This window comes from Tamandua tetradactyla, chromosome 2 (genome assembly GCF_023851605.1).
Source record: "Tamandua tetradactyla isolate mTamTet1 chromosome 2, mTamTet1.pri, whole genome shotgun sequence".
Taxonomy (NCBI): Eukaryota; Metazoa; Chordata; class Mammalia; order Pilosa; family Myrmecophagidae; genus Tamandua; species Tamandua tetradactyla.
The window spans coordinates 29792563-29814879 of record NC_135328.1 but is presented as its reverse complement, the minus strand read 5'-3'; the positions used below and the strand labels follow the sequence as shown (position 1 = coordinate 29814879).

The window sequence follows — 22317 nt, the reverse complement described above, 5'->3', positions numbered from 1 at the left end:
AGGGCACCCCCCGAAGGCAAAAGACCAGATCAGAAAATGTGAGACCCTGGTTTGGTTTTGTTGTCCATAGGGTCACAGGTAAACCCTGCCACATTGCTTTGTCTAATCATCTCCTCTTTGCTTGTGAAGATTCAGCTTAATTATCACTACTCCGAGAAGCCTCAGCTCCCAGACCTTCCTTGATCAGATTTTCCTTCTCTCATCCTAAGCATAGCAACCAGCGTGCTATGCCACACTCATCCATTTATTTGTAGGTTTCTCCCCAACATTTTAACAATGTAAGGGTAGAGATTGTGTCTTACTCTTCTTTAAGTCCCCTAACCCAACCACGCGTGGGGCAGACCAGGTGCTCAATAAATGTTTGGGGGATCAATTGATAAATGGGTATCTGCTTTGCCTATGCAACATAACTGCCTTGTATTTCTGCTCTCTTCTGTGGAGAATGATAATAAGGATGTTGTGTTGAGTTTGGAAAGGAAAACGAAACCAATCCAAAATGCTTAGCTGAAGTGGCAGGTTACTGCAATGAAACGTTTTGAAATTTATGTTTTGTGATGTTCATTCCAGAAAGGAAAATATCAATATAACTAGAGCCTTACTTAATACTAGAAGAGTATAGGCAATTTAAAAAATCTTGTTGTAGTCGAGAAGGAAATTGAAGAATTAGGAATACATCTATTAAATGGGCAAAATTAAAATGATTAGACATTGTTTTTATAGGTGAAAATTAAGAGTCTCATTGAAAAGGAAGAGAAACAAGAAATATTGTAATCAAGGCTTATTGTTTTGGGCGTTAGTTTTTAACTTCAGTGACTTTAGCAATCGCGTATTGATATGTACTAGAGAGAAAATTTAAGAAGTGACAACATACTTCTCTGACAAATTAAAAGACAAGACAAAACAAAAAAAACTTGAACTGAAGGTACTTAATGAAATGTTCTATTCCCCAGTACAAAAAATTTTTTTTGGAAACTTTGTACTTAATGATTATGAAAATGTTATATATGAATAATTATGTATGTGTGTTTTTATCTTTAAGAACTCAAAATGCTATACATATTATAATAATTCTAACCCATTTCTTAGTTCTTTGAAGTTGGGACTTCAAAGGTTCATTACAGGATTTTAAGATACGTTGGCAGGATGGATGGATGCCTACTCCAACCCATGTTTTTAAGCTTTTTTGGGGGTAACAACTTCAACAAATTATTTCACCTTGTTGTACTGTTTCTTCAGGTGCCAGGATAGGGAATAGTAATGGGTGAGAGTCTAAAATTCTAAAATTCAGGGTATCTCTGCATTTATGCCCATTTCTCCCAATTTGTAATTATAAAACTCTTACAAACTAGGATTTCAATAGTGGCGATAATTTTTTTAAGTACAGCTATTTTTGGTAAGTGCATGATATTCCTAATGTAGGAAATAAAGCATATTTATTTTATTGGATATGAATTTTCTGGGTTTTCCCAATTCCCTCTTCTTCTTTTGCCATCTCTTTTAAATGCTATTGACTTCCAAGAAATTGTGAAAGCAGTGGAATCACATGCAGGAATGATTACTGCTTAGGTTTATGTGAATCAGAAACAGACTGTGTTTTTCAGACACTGACAATGGAATTTTGGTACATCTTGTAATAAATGGCAATACAAATCTGAGTTCTAACTGGACAATAAAAAATAAGGAAGAACTCCTAGTATCAATGTATAGACCTACCACCATCATCACAAACTTGCAAATTTTGCATATTTTGTGTTTGACTCAATTCCAAGGATTCCAGATGTTATAAAATTGTAAATACTTACACATAGTTGCAGACTCAACATTTTAAGGAACAGTAAGTTATTCCACAAAAGGAAAATATTTCAGTTTGCTGCTTATTGCAGATTATTGTTAAAGGCCTTCAGGTTACACAAAATTTAAAATCAAGACTACTTATATCTCTCAAGCTTTATATTTTCTATGCTTGATAGATCTTAAACTGACGTCTCAGCACCAAAGGAGGGACACAGATTTCCTCATGGATCTTCAGTTCTTCCTGATATTTCTAGCTCACAGTATTTTGGGTGAATGCATATGGCAGGAGATTCTGAAACAAAGTGACTTATTTGAAAGGCAGGATAAAGTGTGGTTTTGTGCAAGCTGGGTTTGAAGGGATTGTAGACTTCCAGCCAATAGTTAACAATTTGCTGCTGAAGTTTAGGAGAGAAAGCAGGGTGGAAGATTTCATTTTGTGAATCGCCAAAATACTAGAGGAGGGTGCGAGTTTGCCCAAAAAGAGAATATGGAGGGAGCATGTATAGTGCAAAGGTTGAGGAGAGAATCCTGGGGCACACTGACACTTGGATGGGGGTCATGGGGAGGGGCAGTGGAAGAGGAGCCCTTGAGCAAGACTTAAGAGTCTCAAGAATAAGAAAGCCATGAAGACAAGGGTGTCAAAGAAATGTCACTGAGGAGGAGGAAAACAGCCTAGTAGCAAATCTTGCAGAATATTGATTAGAGTGAAAGCTGAGATGACACTATTCTATTTAATTAGAAATTTCTTGATAATCTGTGCTTTCTCTCTGTGTATATTCGTTGAATGAATGAATGATCTGGAGAAGGCATAAGAAGAAGGGTGGAGGGGCAGGAACCAGATTCAGATTATACTATGATGATGAACAACGAATAAATGAATGTCTGGGAGTTGAAAGCAGAGGAAGTATTTCCAAGAGAAATTGTTAATAGTGAAGAGGTAGCTTTTATTCATTCATTAAACAAATATTTCTAGACTTTCTACAATTTGACAGAAACAGCTCTAGACACTATCATAATTCTGGGTGATTTCACTATCCCTGTAGTGAAACCTTGTAGAGAACACCTTGGCTTCCTTTCCTCCAGAGATCTTGCCTCTACCCAGCTGCAGCCGCTCACTCTCATTGTCCTACCCTTGACACTGTCATTCTGAGTTTATACAATTCCCACAATCTCAATTTCATTGATCCCATTTCCAGACCCCCACTGTCCTCCTTCTGGGACCCCAGTTTATTCCCTTTGGTGGCCTAACTCCAATGACCCTTTGACCCCAAGAGAACTTTCACACCATTGATTCCACTCCCCCCTTTCACAAAGCCTCACTCCCCATATCCTCTCTCCTCTTCCACACCACCTCAGTTCCATGAACTAGCACTAAAATCACTCCTTTGCATATACTCCCTCTTTTTGGCCCCATTTTTGCTTTAATTCGTGTGATGAAACTTCAGTTCTGATTCAAGGCAACACCACACTAGTTATGTACCCCAACACGGCTAAATTTGAATGAAAACACATCATGCTGACCAGTCTCACTTTAATTGTGTGCTCTCTGAATTCAAGTTGCCTCTAACTGTGCCTGCCAATCAAACTAGATTTCTCCCACATAGTGATTTTTATTCTAGACAGCCATGTCTTCCTTCTGTCTCCTCAAATCGTCAACCCCTTTTTTCTCCTGTCCTCTTGACTCCTACTTCATGGAGAAAACGAAATCAATTAGAAGAGAACTTCCACAATCTTCTACCACATTTATACCCATTCTCTTATGTTACTATTATAGATCTGGGCGTTCTCTTAATAAAGGACAATCCCTGCAGTGATGCTGGGATCCCTTCTGGTCTCATCTACTTGAAGACTTGGCTATTTGCCCATCCTCCATCATCAAATTTTCTCTTCACTGGACCATTCCTATCAGTTTACAAAAATGCCATTATTTCCACATGAAGTAAATTGCCTTTCTTCTCCCTTTATCTATCCATAAGTTTCTCAGTTCTCCTTTATAGCAAAACAAGTTGTATATGCATTTTCTCTAACTTTTTCTCTTTCTCATTCTCTTTTGAACTCACAGCTACTCTTGCCCCCACCATCCCTCAGAAACTGCTTTTAATCAGGGTTACCAAAGACTTTCATGTCTCCAAATCTAAGGTCACTTTAGAGTCTTTCTCTAATTTTATTACATCCATCATGGCCCCCTTTACCTCTTTTAAATACTTTGTTTGACTTCCATGATTAACATCCTTGACTTTCTTTTACTCCATTGACTGATCTTTCTCAGTCTGTTTTGCTTGTTCTCCTCTTCCCGATGATGAAGGTTGGACTGCTCCAACACTAAGTCCCTGAACCTCTTCTCTTTGCAGTCTCTCTTTTCCCATCCTGGTGTCTTCCCCCAGCCTCGTGGTTGTACATACTATGTATACTCTGATGACCTGAAGTTTATATGTACAACCAGGTCATTCTTCCTGAACCCAAGTCCTCCTTTTCCAACTGCCTCTTTATGTCTCTTGATGTTGAAATAGCATCTCAACTGACCATGTCTTAAAATGAATTTCTGATCTCTCCACCAAAGGAACTTGCTGTTTCTGTATCTTCCCCATGTCAGCAAAAGGCACTTCCATTTTAGGTCCATTCCTTCAGCTGCAAGACTCTTGGTTCCAATCCTTGACTCCTTTCTTTTTTGTACATCCCATATTGGGTCTGATAGAAAATTCTTTGAACCTACCTTCAAATTATACATGGAACTCAGTCATTTCTCACTACCCTCATTGCCGCCACCCTGATCTGTGCCACCGTCTTCTTTTTCTGCATTATTACAATTTTGCTGTCTTCCTGCTTTCATTGCTTTCTTATAGACTGTGCTCAAAAACTACCAAGCCTTAAAAAATATGTCATGTCATGTCCCTTCTTGGCTCAAAACCCTCTGTTAGCTCCCTATTTTACTCAGAGTAAAAGCCCAAGTTTTTAATAAGGCCGGATATAATCTGGCCCCTTCTCCATTACCTGCTTGATCTCATCTTCTGCAACTCTCCCCTTCCTTTACTCTGCTCTAGCCACATTCATCTCCCTGATATTCCTCAAGCACACCAGAAATGTTCTTATTTCAGGACCTTTGTGCATGCTTTTCATTTTTCCAGAATGTTCTTTCCCAAGATCACCACACAGCCAGTCCTTTAGTTCTCGTCAGGTTTTTACAGAAACTCAGATCTTCCCTCCCCACCCATCCCAAATTTTAATTCACACTCCAAAACACTCTTTAGGGCTTAATACCAGCATATTATATTTTTGTATATTTATCTTTTTTTTGGGGGGGGGTGCATAGTCCGGGAATCGAACCCAGGTTTCCTACATGGAAGGCAAGCATTCTACCACTGAACCACCAGTGCACCTTATGTATTTACCTTTATCATTGCCTCCCCTAGTGGAAATGTAAGCCCTCATATCATTTTAGTTACAGGAGATAGACAAGAAACAAAATAAATGAACAAACTATATAGACAGTCAGATATTGATAAACTCTGTGATGGGAAAGTTGTGTCAATGAAAGAGTCTTTACTAATGAGAGATTTGAAGCATGTTTATGAATGGGAAGAGGGAATTGAAGAGAGAGAGAGAGAGAAACTGAAATGGTAAGATTTAAAAGAGACAACTGATTAAGCGATATCCTACAACGGGTAGACAGAATGAGTGTTAGGGTCTAGGTAAGTGGGCTAGCTTTGGTAAGGAACAGAGACATCTCTTGAAGCAAAGGAGAAAGCATAAATAAAGAAACTGATAAATTCTGTAGCAAAAAGGAGGAAAAAATTAGAAGTATCTGTTTTCTGATTAAACAAATTTTCTCCCTTATATTTTCATACCTAAGAGCTTCACGATGTTAGGGTTATCAAATTCTGCCATGAGGGCCGCCTCCCTCTGGAAGTCGGCTTGCATGTCTGCCGAGGCTTCTTCTTTGAGCATCTTCACTGCCACCATAGTGAACGGTTCATGGGGAAGTAAGCCAGGGGCCCTGAGAGGCAAATTTTATTAAGAAAGAAACTAAAGTTTTAGGATCATTATACATACCCACATTTACACATATCATCCACTTACTCAGCCTCTCCCAGAACTACCAAAGCAAGGAAAGAGGCCAATAGTAGGTCGCGTTTAAAGCAATTTGTAAGTCATAAAAATCACTGGGACTATTTTCAATATAGAGTACGTATGAAATATGCATTATATATAAATTATAGGAATTCTAACATGCAAGAACCCAATGGGAGTATCATTGCCCCTCTAACCCCTTCTTCCCTGGCTAGCATCTAAATTCCTTGAAGGCAGAGGCCATGATTTATTCCTGTTTGTATCTCCCGTAGGGCCTAAAGTGGTATCTTGCATAGTTTGTGTCTCAGTTTGTATGAGATTTTTATTTTTTTACTTGTGTAACGCCATACAAGGGCCACTACGAGTGGAGCTAAGTTTATGTCCTCTGTCAAGGCACCAGACCAAAGAGGCAATTAAAAACCCAGTCCACATTTCCTGGCCTGGTTGTGTGTCTGTGTAGCTACATCCACGAGGACAGGGTGTTTTTATTCCAGTTCACACAAAGATGCTATGTAAACTAGTGTTGGTCATAATGCAAAGTCCTTTCTTGAGGTTATTGTTTTCCTGCACTTATGCATTATTTTTTTCCTGTTCTGTTTTCCCATACCATGAATATTGATTTGCTATCTGTGCTCTTAAATAAAAAAACCTAATTCACAGTAAACTTTAAATGGAGAACATGTAATAGAACATGGAAGAGGACTAAATCTGAGACTTTCTCACTGAAAACAATGCAAGAAGTTATGAAAATGCATGAGAAATTTTTTGCGTAGAGGAAATGTGATTTCATTATTACTGATTGCTTATAATTTGAATACTCTATAAATGAAGATACATTTACTTTTCCTACAAGTTACTTCTTTAAAATGTAATAAAATATATTCTCTCCATATATGCAACTTTCAGGATGGAAGGAAAGCATGTAAAGATTCAAAGCATAATATACAATACAAAGAAAGTTGATAATATGAACACAACTGATTTGCTAACTATCATGCATACTGTATATATATCAAGGTGTAATAAACTGGTAACTTTTCAGACACAGCATTTATCAATGGAGAAATTTTTTTTTTACCTTGCTTGGAAGACCCTTCCAAATGCCCCCTCTCCGATATCTTTCACATATTCAATGTTATTCCTTGGATACTCCAAGCTGAGTAATTTGGGGTTCAGGAGGAGCGGCATCCTTTGGTACATAGGGTTGGGATGCAGTCTGTCCAGCAAGAGCTCGGAAGGGAGGGTGGTGAGGGTTACAGCTGCTGATTCCCTGCAGGGAAGATCAATAATGGGTTCATGGTCTGTTAAAAATCTCTGCACTCCAACTTATATTCGAAGAGAGATGTCACTCAGGAGTGAGCAAAACAGATTATACTAAGGCAGCGAAAGATCCTTCAGTTTGGGAGCAATGAATTATGTGAGTGGTATAGACTCAAAAGGCACATTTCCTCAGGAATTTTGTCACTATCCACACTGACGGGGGGCAAAGAGCGAGAAGGAGAGCAGGGATAACCTTTTCTTAAAAAAAATCATTTGGATTCTGTCTGTTGTGAAAACTTACCATAGAGCACGTCATCTTATGCAACAAGTTTTGGATATTTTGGAGGCTTGTGGAGGGGAGGGGGTTAATTTTAAGGAGGGTGATGGATGCCTTTAAGAGATTGGCAGTGAGGCAGAAAGCCTCTTCCCGCACCTGATTCCTATATTAGGGATGTAGGTTTTTAAATGTTATTACCTGTGTTAATCGAAATTCGAATCTCACCTTTTCTTATTTTTCCATTGTTTTCGCCTTCGGCAACAATAAAGTGTAGCTATGGTGAGAAGTACACATATTGCAAAGCTGGACATGATGGAAATTATTACAGTCATAGAGTACGCAGGTGAGACAGAGTAGGTAGAGGAGGAAGGCAAATTTGGAATGTCCGCACTTGGCTCTGAGGATGTCATTGGTGGGAATGCTGTAAGAAAATAAAGTGAATTATTCTCATTCATGCTCAAATCTTTAAGAAGCAATTTTTGTATGCAAGCCTTCAGTAAACTAAATTTTAATTTTTTTTAAAAAAATACACGTTTATGTGTCTGGTTCTCCTGATTACATATCTATAAAGGTACCTTGTAAGAACCCAGTGAGTTCTAGTCAGAGATAAGTCCAGTTTATGAAATCCTAGAATTTCAAAGATGAGACTGAGAGGAAGTACCTTTTTTTCCATGACAGTTGTGGATCCTGGGTCACTGTTCTTTACCCTGAACTATATTGTTTATGATCTGAGAACACTCATGAAAACTATTATTAAATAAAACATTTTCTTGTAATTACATTTGAGGTCAGGATTGGCTAGAACTAAGCCCTTGTAGACATTTAAAGCTGATTCACAAGCAGAATAAAAATAATAGACGGGGATGAAAAATGAAAATATTTGGATACAAATGAGCAGAGGTTAGTTCATCTGAAAATTGGATTCCTATCAAATTCCTATTAAAAAGGTCAATGCAATATAAAATCAAGGTAGATCTGCATTACTGCCAGAAACTAAAAGATGCTGTATTCATATCACTCTGTTTGTAGGGTGCCAAGTCCTTTGCATATCTATTAAAACAACCTTGTTAATTATATATATATATTTATATAATTTATATATATATATTTTGCACGGACAGGCACTGGCAATTGAACCCAGATCTCTGGCGTGGCAGGCAAGAACTCTGCCTGCTGAGCCACTGTGGCCCACCCATTAATTATATTTTAAATCTTCTTAATGGAGTAAGTGAAGTAAAAAACATTTATACATAGCATTTTAATGATATAATCAATGAGAATGCTTTAATAACTATAAATGAACTATGTATCTAAGGAAGAAAAAAGAGAGAAGGAACATTCTTTTCAAATATTTGTGGGATGCTAACAGAAATGTTAGCATCTTATGTCAGGCCACAAAGATAAATCTCAATAAATAAAGCAGAACTTATGCAGATCTACTGTTGGATCAGAATGTAAGTATTGATATAGATGAACTAAAATCCAATAGGACATAAAAAAAATCAATAACTTGTGGATCAAAAGGTAAAATGTAATCCATTTACAATTAGAAAAGCACTTAGTAGTGTATATGAGACTTGGCCGAAGCTGTGCTTAATGATAAGCTTAAAGTTTTATCTACTTCCACAAAAAGAATGAAGGTGAATGAGTGATTGAAGTAAACATTTAACTCAAGACTCTGGAAAAGGCACAATAACTATAAAAAAAAAAGGGAAAATAAGTGTGAAAGTAAAAGCCATGTACAAGCACAAGTTAGAAAACATGAAAAAATGATAGAACTGAAAAACAAATCAGTATTTGATCTTATAAATATTTCTACACTGGTAATCTAACTGGTAGAATTTTAGTTTTAAAATTAGGAAAAGCACAAACATACAAATTAAGAATAAAAAAAGAGTTGTGATGACAAATTCAAAGATCATAAACAAGGTAATACATAATTATGCAATTATATATGTTAAATCTTAAGGAAAATATTAATTGCCAAATTTGAAGAATTAGAAAACCTAAATATAGTCAAAAGCAGGAAGTTAGTTTTAGAAGTATGAACACATTCTTTCAATCTTGAGAGAGATGAAATTTCCATATAGTATGTTCTAGTAACATAATTTTTCAAACTCTTTTAGGAAGGGTTAGTAAATATTACTATAACACTAATCTCACAGCCTGGCAAATTTAGCACAAAAGGAAGAAAGCTACATATATAGAATATAGACATAGATGAAAAAAAAAAACCTAAATGAAATGCTAGCAACTTGATTGCAATCACATAGTAAGAGAATGATTTAATATAAGGAAGCATTTTAATAGCCGAGGACTTTACACACGTCCAAAGAATATGGAACACTCTGCCCAATAAAGACAACTTCTCTGCTTAACTATGGATCTACCTCAAGATATAAACTCATTTTCTTTAATAATACTTGCGTGCAGCTTAGGGAGTACACTTTCAGACACTAGATGAAATGATTAGTTGATGATACGTAGAAGCTCATTCTCTTACATGTACCAAAGATTTCATAAAACTTTTTTTGAGACTAGGAAATTAGTTTATTGTCATTTGGCCTCTTCAAAAAAAATCCTTGTAATCAGTGTAAAAGGCAGAATCACTGATGCCTTTTTTGATCTGTTGCTGTCTAATTTGGGATTAAAGATCAGCATGATCCACAGAGGAAACCCTCAGCGAATGTTTGCATGGATGAGAGAATAAACAATTGAAGGATAACAAAAGCAGTCACCAATTCAAAGTCCAAAGTAAATTCTGGTTGCTTATATGACAAAAGAATTGACATCTTTCTTTATCGTGTCTGACATTTCAAGAATAATAGATTTTTGGAGTTTTTTGTACTGCTCTTGTTTAAAAACTCTGAATGATTCTATTGGAGCCAGACCCATTCTGTCTTTTAATACTCCAAGTGTTAGTCCTTAAACTTAGCTAGTAAAATCAAGGTCACTCTAACAGGCACTGCACTTAACTGAGTACTTGGAATTGTGTTATAGGAAGTGACTCTGAGTTAAGCCTCAGAACACTCAAGCCAGAGGAAGATAACTCACATGAAAGAACTTTCCTAATTGTTAATTTCACCCTGAAGAGTAGGTTAAAGCACCATCCTATACAATGTTTTCCCAGACATCCCTTTGCAAGCGCTCTTTTTGAATTCTTTCCTAGAGATTTTGAGACAATTCTTTGAAAACCAATTGCTTTGCCTTATCCTGGAAATTAGCGGTCTTTAAAAAAATACACACACACACCCATCTTCCAAAAAAAATGATCTGTTGCAACAGTTGAAGACCACAAACCAGCCCAGTGAAGAAATAAATATTTGGTTTCATCAATAAATAATTACATGATGCAAAAATCATGAATGTAAAATCAAAAGACGACATTTTAGATTTGGCTTACTTTATAGAAATGTAGGGGCTAACACAGCTAATAACCTTGATGTGGGAGAGATGAATCGTAATGTCATTTGCAAAATAAGATGCTCTCCATGGCCTAAAAAGAAGCTGCAAACTGAGCCCTCCGCAATGATCTTCTTTCACGTTGTACCCTGGGTGAGTTAGGTGAAAAGCCTGAGTGGACCGTATGTTTTGATCTGGATCGTGATGTCGGAGTGTAAATACGCATGCATAAATCCAATTACAGACACATAAGGTTTTCAAGGTCACAAACAAAATTACTTACTTGTTATGTTTTCTTTTTTATAATCTGAAGGGGAAAGGATAAAAATGCATTTTAAATGAACATCCGGATATCGCACATACCGTGAGAGACAGAGTGCATATTCTCTTTCAGTTTTTTAATACAACTGGAACACATTCTTTGCCATTGAATGTAGAAGGATTGCTTCTTGGAAATTAAACCAGTTTAAGGGTTAACAACATAGTCCCTTACAAACGAACTTCATTAAAACAACATGCAGCAGTTCAGTTTTTGCTTTGTGAGGTCAGCATTTGCGAACATGTGGCTTAGTTTTGCATGCTTACAAATCTGTGTCAGTGCCTAAGAAAGAAGACTGCATCCCTTTATCTCACTCCTATGGCAAAATACGGGATGCCTCTTAGACATTTTTCTGCAAACTCTGGAAAAAACTATGAGCTCTCATAAGATTCCTCATGAAATAGGGTAAGATCTCAGGTCGCAGTTTAAAGTGCTGTTTAATTTGTTTTAGAGCAACTGCAATAAATCCTTATGTTAACCTGTGCAATTAGGACAGCATTATAGGATTCTGCTATTAGTTATCAAAGGAAGGCAGGAGGCAAACAAACAAACAAAAAATCAGAAATGCCTAGAAATATTAGGAGTTTTAAGCTCACACCTTAGTTTCCTCCAAACGGCAAATTTCTCTTAACCTCCAGTGTCTTGGGAGAATTCTTTGTTACCTAAATATGGTAGTCTGGTACAGGCCATGGGGTCCCAATGCATGCTAGGAAGCTTGCTGCAGTCTGGCATGGAGAACAGATGCGTCCCAGATCTGTAGAGCCCTCTGTGGGTCTTTTCTTCCATCACCAGCCATTCTTTTGCACAGAAGAGCTCTTTTACTGCCAGGCAGTACTCTCTAAAATGTGGAGGACAAAACTTTTAAAACCAAACTTGTGGCAGAGCCTCAGTTCTGTGTTTTCTAAATATCATTAGGCACATTGTCTGTTCTCACAACAGGTTTCTTGAGAGGACCCTTTTATTCCCATTATTTTACTGTAAATAATGGGAGACTTGAGGCAAGATAGGATCTTATCTTTCCCTGAGAGGAAATTTCATCTTGTTTTGTTTTTAAAACAGAATTAAGGCTACTAGGGAAAAGGGCTCTCGAGTTTAAAAGGCATTGTTAGATCAGGAATCCCTAATGTCTTCTCCCAACCTTATATTAAAATAACCACTAAAGTACATCAACAAAGTATACAAGGTTGCAAAAGCTCTCATGGAAAAAAATCCTGGATGATTGTCAATCAGTTGCCAGGCTGGGAGATTTTCCTACAATCTCAGGGCTGATGGGCAGGGCTTGAGGAACATGGTCGGCTCCTCTGCAGGCTTTGCCCTCCGAAGCAGAAGGGCACTGCTCTCCTAACTCTTCTTAGGAGGACCTGTGAGTCCTCACCCAGCCCTTACCCTGGAGAAGCAGCCTTGTCCCCTTGCCGTGTATGCCTCTATCTGAGAAAACCAGAGTAATGGAGGCTTACGAATTTGTGCTATTAGTGAAGGAGCTTCAGAAAGAGAAATTGGAATTTTGTCCTTTGGTATGTGTTCAAGCTTGGTAGAAAACAGGACATACTGTAAAGGGTGGGTCTTGATTGGTTTATTGGAGCCCTATAAAAGAGGAAACGTTTTGTAGAATGAGAGATTTGGGGAGAGCTGAGAATGCTGCAGTATCACAAAGCAGAGTCTACTAGCCAGCGACCTTTTGGAGATGAAGGAAAATGCCTCCCGAGGAACTTCATGAAACCGAAAGCCAGGAGAGAAAGCTTGCAGATGACTCTGTGTTCGCCATGTGCCCTTCCAGCTGAGAGAGAAGCCCTGACTGTGTTCACCATGTGTCCTCTCAGATGAGAGAGAAACCCTGAACTTCATCAGCCTTCTTGAACCAAGATATCTTTCCCTGGATGCCTTAGATTGGACATTTCTATAGACTCGTTTTAACTGGGACATTTTCTCAACCTTAAAATGTAAACTAGCAACTCATTTAATTCCCCCTTTTGAAAGCCGTTCCGTTTCTGGTATATTGCATTCCAGCAGCTAGCAAACTAGAACACCCCATCACATACTGGTCAACTGTTATATGCAGAGGACAAGGAGAGAGTTCTGAAAGGTGTAAGAGAAAGGCAACCTGTTATGTTCAAGGGAGTCCCCAGTTAGAGTAAGTGCCGATTTCTCATCGCAGACCATGGAGGTTGGAATTAAGTGGTTTGAAATACTTAAAGTGCTTAAATAAAGTAACTGCCAGCCAAGAATTTTATATTCAGCAAGACTTTCTTTAAAAAACGAGGAAGATTATGACATTCCCAGATGAAAGTTGAAGGAGTTCATCACCACTAGACCTGCCCTACAGGCAATGCTAAATGGAGTTCTTCAGACTGAAAAGAAAGGATGCTGGACAGTGGTTCAGAGCAGCATAAAGAAAGGAAGACATGGTAAAGGTAACAATTTGAGTAATTATAAATGCTAGTACTATTGTATTAATATTTTTATAATTCATTAATTTCAGTTCTAGTAAATAAAGCCATGTTATTGAAGTTTATTTAACTTGCTTTTTTCCTATATGTACTTAGTTCTAAAATAAGAGAAGTTTGACATTTCATGAAATGGGGGTTTTGTTTTGAAAAATAATAATTTGTTTATAAGGGTGACTTCCAGACTGGTTTTAAACTGGCATTTAATGAATCTGAATATTAAACTGCTTTCCTTTACTTAAAAAAAAAAAAAAATTGAGTCAAACTCCCAGAATAAAGTATAGGGAAGCGTCTTCAGAACCTTGTGTTAGGTGATGGTTTCTGAGACTATACTCAAAGCACAAGCAACAAAGGAAATAGTAGATAAATGGAACCTCATCAAAATGAAAAACTTGTGTGTATCAAAGGACTTTATCATAAAAGTACAATGACAGCCTACACAATGGGAGAAAATATTTGGAAATATTTTCTCCAATCACATAAGGAAATATTTTCTCCAATCCAATAAGGGTTTAAGATCCAGAATATATAAAAAAAAATCCTACAATTCAAAAACAAGAAGACAAATGGCAAAAGACTTGAACAGACATTTCTTGGAAAGAAGATATGCAAGTGATGAAAAAGCACATGAAGAGATGCTCACCATCATTAGCAGTTAGGAAAATGCAAATCAAAACCACAATGAGATATTCACCCACTAGAATGGCTTCTATTACAAAGACAGAAAATTACAAGTTTGGGAGAGGATGCAGAGAAATAGGAACACTCATTAATTGTTGGTGGGAATGTGTAATGGTGCGACCTCTATAGAGGAAGACAGTTTGGCAATCCCCAGAAAGCTAAGTATAGATTTAAAGCAGGGACTTGACTAGATATTTGCATACTGATGTTCATGGCAGCATTATTTACAATTCCTAAAAGGTGGAAGCAACCCAAACGCCCATCAACCAATGAATGAATAAGCAAAATGTGGTATTTACAAACAATGAAATGTTATTCAGCCTAAAAAGGAATGAAGTTCTGATATATGCGAGACTATGGATGAACCTGAAGATATCATGTTGACTGAAATAAACCAGATTTGTTCTTTTGTATCGGCTTATTCTTATTAAAAGAACAAATATTGTATGATTTCACTGATACAAAATAATTACTAGAGTCAGAATCTAGGATATAGTTTATCTGGGGATGGTGTGGGGATAGGAATACGAATTTTTAATTTTACAAAATTTCTATTTGGGATGATGGAAAAGTTTTGGTGTGGATGATAGTGATGGTAACACAATATTGTGACCATACCAACACTGAATTATATATCTGAATGTGGTTAAAAGGGGAAATTTTAGGTTATATATATATCACTAGAATAAAATTTTTAAAGGTACCTATGGAACTATCCAACAAACAGTGTACCCTAAGGTAAGGCATGGACAAGAATTAATAGTAAAACTATTAAAATGTGCTTTCTTCAGTTGTAACAAATGTACTGTACTAATGGAAGGTGTTAATAATAGCGTGGTACAGGGGAACCCTGTATTTTATGTATAATTTTTCTGTAAATCCATAACTAGTCTAATAAAAAAATCAATAAAAAGCAAGGAAGCATAAAATGAGAAAATCTGAAGATCGGACTTGCCAGTTATAATAATGAGTTCAATTTTAATTTAATCTAAACCAATAAGGTTCACAGTAGCAGTCAGAACTGCAAGGAAACATTCTTAGAAAAGCAATTACTGTGACAGGTTTAATGCATCACTGTCAGACGAGTGGATCAAACAGACCAAATTCACTAACGAGCAGAAAGAATTGTCCATTTAATTACTGATTATACTAATTATCTAATATATATGAATATTGAATTCTAAAAGCAGAGACTGTTTTTTTAATCTCTTTAATTTTTTACAATTACTAATCATAGAAAAGATTATGAAAAGAGAAAAAAGTCAATAAAATATAAAAATGAAAAATTTTTCAGACTATGTTTTCTGGTCCCAATTTGAATAAAATGTCTAATTACAAGGATTTAAAAATAGAAACCAGGGCAGGCCACAGTGGCTCAGCAGGCCGAGTTCTCGCCTGCCATGCTGGAGACTGTTGTTTAATTCCTGGTGCCTGCCCATGCAAAAAAAACCCATGTAAAAAAAAACAACAAAACAAAACACCATTTGCACATGAAAAATACTTATCTCAATAACAATTGAAATTGGGAAATTATAAAAATAATATACTGCAAATAATTAACAGATTTAGGAGATAATTAGCTGTTCTATTCTAAGAAACTTGAAAATATCAATGAAAGGTATTTTTACTTAAAAACAGAAAAAAGTAAATAATTTCAATCTTAGAACGAACATGCATGTAAACTGATCTAGGACCTAAGTATTGGAAAGTTACTCGATAAATTCATTTTGTGCTAGCACACAAAAATAAAATTCCGTTTTAGTTTTTGTAAAAATTTCCTAATATATAATTTTAAAAGAGGTGATTCTATTATCATTATTTAGAGATGGTATTGCTGACAAAGGAAACACAAGATTATAGAGCAAAATTGTAATAGAATTCTGTAAAGTGGTTAATGCATAAATATAATAAAACACAATATAGCTTTATTATATGCCAGTAATGACTTGTTAACAAATAAAATGGAAAACTTACTCTTTTTGTTAACAAGGATTAATGAGTCATTTTTGACAAGACTTGATGCCTCTCAATAATTAAGAGGTATAATATCAAACCAAATTGGAATAAGCCAAGAAATATGTGAATTATTTTTTGTGCCTAAAACAACTGTCTTGAGTTTTTTTTTTTTTTTTTGATGACTAAGTAGTCATAATTGGTAAATGACCTGACCTTTCTATTACTTTTCTTTTGATACTTCAGTTCAAATTAATTGCTTTAGATTCTTAGGCAGTGCGAAGATGGACCTGTCCCACCTATTCCCGCACTTAATACAACCTCCACTCATCCAAATAAGAAAAGCAGCAATAAAAAAGAAATTGTTACATGCAGCAACCTGGAAGAATAACAAAAATATTTTGTTGTGCAAAAGAAGGCAGACATAAAACGGTATATACTATATGACTCCATATATATGAAATTTAGGAATAGGCAAAACTAATCTATGGTCAGAGAAACCAGAACAGCTGTTTGGGTGGGATGGTTAATGGTTGATTACAAATGAGCATGAGAAAGATTTATGGGTGTTGAAAATATTCTGTATCTTAAATGGGGTAGAGTTTACATGGACACATAGCTTTGTCAAACTCTTTGAATTATGTGCTTAAAAGGGGTACTGTGTATCCTGTCAACTAAATACCTCAGTAAAAGAATATATTTAAAGGTATGATCAAAGTGTTCCCCAAATTGCATGGGGATGCTGAAGTTGTAAAAATTCAAATGAAATTAATAGGGAAATTAAAACGTTAAGTAATAGCATCACTATTTTTCTGGACATTCCAGCCCATTCACAATAGTAACAAATATAAAACACACCTAGTCATAAGTGACATAAAAAAATGAAACATTTATATGGAGAAAGTTTGCAAACTTTATGAATGGGTATCAAATAAGATCGTAATAAAAGGAGTGGTATGCCGTGCTTCTGGAGAGGAATATTAAAAAAATAGAGCAATTCTCCCTCACTTGATTCTATAAACTTGTGTCATTCTAAAACAAATTCCAAGTGAAAGCTGCATATTGACACTGACAAAATCTTTCTAAATTTCATTTTAAAATAACTGAATCATAAATAGACAACTTTTGGAAAAGAAGAAAAACCTATAAAATTCCTACCTCCTGAGAACCCCTGGGCAGTAACTGGGTATGGCTGGTCATTCTAACCTCACTCCACAAATGTAACGGATTCCAAAACTTTTGCTAATAGACAAAAATTTAATGTTACACCATTTCTATTATAATGAATATAACAACTGTGACATTTTAATTAAAGGAAAAGAAAGCATAAAAGTTAATCTAATAATTTTATATGTTCATCATTGTATACTGTAGGTAATTGTTAAATGTCATCATAAGCATATTAATTGGCTTGTCTGAATCTGAGCCATTTATGGAAAACTGCAAGTATTATTAAGTAAGGGCAACTTTTCGATGAGATTTTAGTTTGATAAAAAGACAAAGCTATGAGAGTATAGTGAGCAGGGTAGAGTTCTCCATAATACTAATGCCAAGCATGAAAAGTATGATGGCAGAAGTTAATTTCATATAGCCTTCAACTGGCTAAGACTCAACTCTGAAAATATTTATACACAATCCATGCAATATATAATGTATATTTGATTTTAAAAATAAAATATTTAATACTGTATATAGTTAAGTATACATAATATTGTAGAGTACTTTTGTCATGACTAATGAATGTATGATAAATGTGTTATTATTTAAATCAATACAAAAAAGATGAAAAATTTATTATGTGGCAGTGGGACAAATGGCTAACTCTACATAAATAAATTCTAGCATATTAAAGAGTCAACTTCTCCTAAATTGAAATCATAAATAAAGCTTTATAACCAGAGTAGGGCACATATTTTCAAACATAATGACTAAGGCAGAAACCAAAACCAAAGAGATTGGTTGTTGTGATTACCAAAAAAAAAAAGTGTCCTTAAAAACAACCTAAACAAAATAGCTCATCTTTTAGAGACATACCAAAATATTTATAGATGAAACTGTGTGATATCTGTGATTTGCTTCAAAATATGTAATCTGCAGATGGGGTAAAATGGGGTGGGAGGGGACTGGGTGGGAAGAGAGGAAATGAGATTGATCCTGAGTTGACAATTATTAAAGCTCAGAGATAGGTGTGTGGTGATTCATTGTACCATGCAGTCTATCTTTATATATATATGAAAATTTTTATAATTAAAAAATAAACAACAAAAGCAAAACTAATGGTTCATCTGCATTGAGAAAAATAATTTACACAGCATATAAGAACCAAAAAGTGATGATAATCTTATAATTTTATTGGAGAAAGATGAGCAACCCAGAAAAAAAAAATAAGGCTAAAAACAGAAAAAACAAAAACAAAAAAATGAAACTAAACTAAAATTGCCAAGCATTCTTAAAATTTTAATTTTCTTCCTTGTGACTTTTGGGAGTATATTCTGTTTCTTAAACAATGGACTGGTGTTGGTTTTGTAATCAGAAAACCAAGACTGTCAGCTTACAAAAAAAAACCAAAACCACCAAACCCTCAAATTCTGCAGGAAATTGGGAAATAAAGCACATTACATTTACTCGATTTCTTATACATTCCCTGCGCGTGACTTGTCCTTAAATACCCTCAATTCTCATCTGCAGAGAAGGAAGCTGAAGTTTAGCCAAGATCATCCATCTAGAAAGCAGTAGAACCAGTATTTCAATTTTATTCTATTTGCCTCAAAAGCCAGATTAATTCCTGTGTTTTCTACAATAAGAAGTAAATAAAGACAAAGATAATTCTATTTAACACAGATTTATGAATATCAGTGCCATTAAAAAAATACCTATTCATAGCCTTAAAAAAATGAAGCAAGAGTTTCAGTACTAGCATTAGAATATTGGGTAGAAAGTACATACTTTAAATTATCCTGAAATGTTCATCATGATCTCATAGTTATTAACAAATGGTTCTGGATACTTGAAATGACGTTTTTATGTTCTCTACTTAGGTTTACTAATAAGGTCCACGTTAGCTTAGGGTTTCTCTTTTTATTTGATAGTAACCAGGGATATTTATGAATTTGCTATAATGTGAACAATAACAGAGTAATAGAATACTATACCTTTAACGGTACTTCCTGGGAGCTCAGAGCCCTTGTATTATAGGGGATCAGCAGTGATTTACTTGGTAGGAATTTGGTCCACTATATTTTAGACAAAAGCCAGCTTTTGCCTTCGCTATTGCCCATGACACCTTCTGCTTTTAAAAAACTCTTCCTGTTTGCAGACAAATGGGATTTTTCCCTTCTTTCTTTCTTTCTTTCTTTCTTTCTTTCTTTTTACCTGCAAATGGGCGTAGGAGTCGGCCCAGCTCTAGGATTGCACTCCTGGAAGATGTGGTTACACAGCAAAGCTTCCGCGGCGGGCTGGCAGCGCGGGCTCGCGGCTCGCAGTTCATTCCAGGCCGTGTGCGCCAGGAGCTCTTGGAAATCTTCAGGGTCCACGTGGGAGGTGTTGAAGAAAACAAGGGCATCTTTAGCCAGGACTGCGTGACACACCTCTCCTCTGTACTGAGCGCAATAGCCTTTGCTGTCTCTCTGGGGCTTACTGAAAGAAGAAATGAGCAACATTCGAATCACGCTATTTCTTGGCATTGAGTCGCATTTTTTTTCCCCAAGTTCCTAGCACATTGGTTGAAATGTTGCATCTGAGTATTGTCTTCATTTTCATCTGCACTTATATCATCTCTGGCTACTCCAGTGGGCTGTTTTGAGGACCAAATGCCATAATGGATGTAGAATATTTTGTAAACTACCAAAGACTGAACAGATGTGTTTTTTTGTTTGTTTGTTTTGTTTTTAAGTTTCACATGACTGGCTTTTTTATTTATTAGAGAAGTTGTGGGTTTACAGAATGCAAAGATGTGGGTATTTTTCTCATTTACATTATAAATAGAATTTGACTGCTCTTAATTAAATCTAACCACTTCTCGCAAATAAGCTGATATAAGCAAATAAAAATACCTAAGAACTTACTCAGCAGGATGATTAACAAGTGACTGAACATGAATGATAATTACTCTGATCCAAAAAGCTTACAGCTCTATGAACATAGTTTCTTTGTGAATTACGATAGTTAGGTATGTAAAACACATACATCTTTGCTCAGTTTCATTCACTCACACATCTTCCCAGCATTCCATTAAGAATAAAAAGAAAACCACTTGGGGAGAAAGCATTGCCCACAGCTCTCAGAGGATCAAAGTAGCATCTTCAGCTATCCTTTTTTTCATCACCTATCCTTGGGAAGTCACCTGGTCACCCACAGTTCCAGTGTCCTGATCTGTAATGTGATGCAGGGAATCTGAACTCAGACCACTGTGAGTTAATGGGGTACTTACTATATGTGAAAGCTTTATAGTGCTAGTGCAAAAATAAGATTAAAAACTCATCTGCTATAACAACTGAAGAGGACAAGTGGGAGAATAAAAAAAACTACCAGTACTCTCTTCACACATCTTTTGGTACTTATCTGTTTACCCCTTTATTGAAATGATGGGCATTAAAATAATCATGCGTATACTCATCTGGCAAATATTTATTGAGCACTTATAATGAGTAGGTACCATGAACTTCTCAATCTATTCCTGTGTCTTCCATCACATTTGTGTCTTTAACGGTGGCAGAAAACTCTCACTAAGTGATATTCTTACTCAGATTTGTACAACTGTGGGGAGTTACCATTTCCTTATCTTTATAAAATGGGTTTTCAAGTAAGAAAGTCAAAGAAATTGGAATTTGTGGGAATTTTTTTAATTGTTGAGGCCCCATTAGAATTTGAAAGAATTGGTACTTTAATTATAAATAGTCACATCTAGTCTTTAAACCTAGTAGAGTGAGATTCTAGTAAAATGATGGACTTCCAAGAAATGCAACTCTATTTTACAATGATTTGTTTAAAATCAGAATTTTTCTCTTATTTGTACTAGCCTTTTACTAACTAGCCAATATAATTTATATTGCATCATTTTATAGTTTGCTGGGGTTTTTTTTTCTTTAATTTATTTTTATTTTTTGGAATAGAGACCAAGAATAAGAAAACACGTGTCCCATGAAGACTTGGGCAAGGTCAGGGTGAGGGCATACTCAGAGACACAGCCTATGAGCCAACCTCCTGAGGAACCCAGCCTAGGATGACACTAAGGAAGTTAGAGATAAGCAAGGATGCTGTGCTTTAAGAAATAATAATAACCAATAATCAGAAATAGCTCAGACTGGTCTTTAAGATGGCCTCGCATATTTATACACTATCTCAGTAAAAGGGGAGGATGGGTAATAACAGATGTGACCCTTTCATTTCACAGAAAAAACGCATCATCTGAAAGTTAAATATTTTACCTGGTGCTGAGAATTACTTATCCAGGCTCTACGGTCACATGTTAATACTATTAAGTGACTCTGTTTGTCGTTTTCCCATGAATATTTTAAAAAAGAAAAATATCAGTTTTCTCTTTAATTATACAAGTGAAAGAATCATTTAAAAATGGAAACTAAGAAAAAAATATGCAAAAGAAAAGTTAATGAAAATTACCTTAGAGTTGAGGATTAACAATCAATTGGCAATCAATTCCCCCAGTCCCACCCCTGATCTGGATTTCTGATGCTTGTCCTTAAAAAGCCCTAGCAGATTTTGAATGTGCTTCATAGTATCTAATTCTCATTTAGTTTAGGGTATGAGCTACATAATGCAAAAAATGAGCAAAACCCTGAAGGTTTTGTACAATAGCTTTTTGAACAGAAATGAGAAGACCTAGGTTTTAATTTTTGTCTTTTTTTCCCTCTACCAGCCTTAAAACTATCAGTTAGGGCGGGCCATGGTGGCTCAGCAGGTAAGATTGCTTGCCTGCCATGCCCGAGGACCCGGGTTTGATTCCCAGTGCCTGCCCATGTAAAAACAAAAAAAAAACAAAAAAAAAACAAAAAACTATCAGCTCATGAAAACCCTTTGCATGCTGGGTTTTCCATACCTATATTTTTATTAGTTTCACATCTCTGTGCTGATTGTGGGAGTATTAAAGGCATGGCTTTGGA

The 22317-nt window shown here is 35.9% G+C and overlaps 1 protein-coding gene and 1 long non-coding RNA gene across 3 annotated transcripts in view; one reads left to right on the top strand and one right to left on the bottom strand.

Annotated features, from left to right (window-relative positions):
- The window catches only part of MUSK (muscle associated receptor tyrosine kinase), a 113913-nt gene that overhangs the window by 5717 nt on the left and 85879 nt on the right, over positions 1-22317 (bottom strand). For both annotated transcript variants that reach the window (XM_077141665.1, XM_077141673.1), the window contains 5 exons: positions 19571-19834; positions 11783-11958; positions 7625-7820; positions 6941-7132; positions 5640-5788 (listed from right to left, as the gene is read on the bottom strand). In XM_077141665.1, coding sequence (XP_076997780.1) covers positions 5640-5788; positions 6941-7132; positions 7625-7820; positions 11783-11958; positions 19571-19834 — 977 coding nt within the window. The remainder of the gene's footprint in view (positions 1-5639; positions 5789-6940; positions 7133-7624; positions 7821-11782; positions 11959-19570; positions 19835-22317) is intronic.
- The window catches only part of LOC143667442 (uncharacterized), a 71276-nt gene that overhangs the window by 3191 nt on the left and 45768 nt on the right, over positions 1-22317 (top strand). The window lies entirely within an intron of this gene.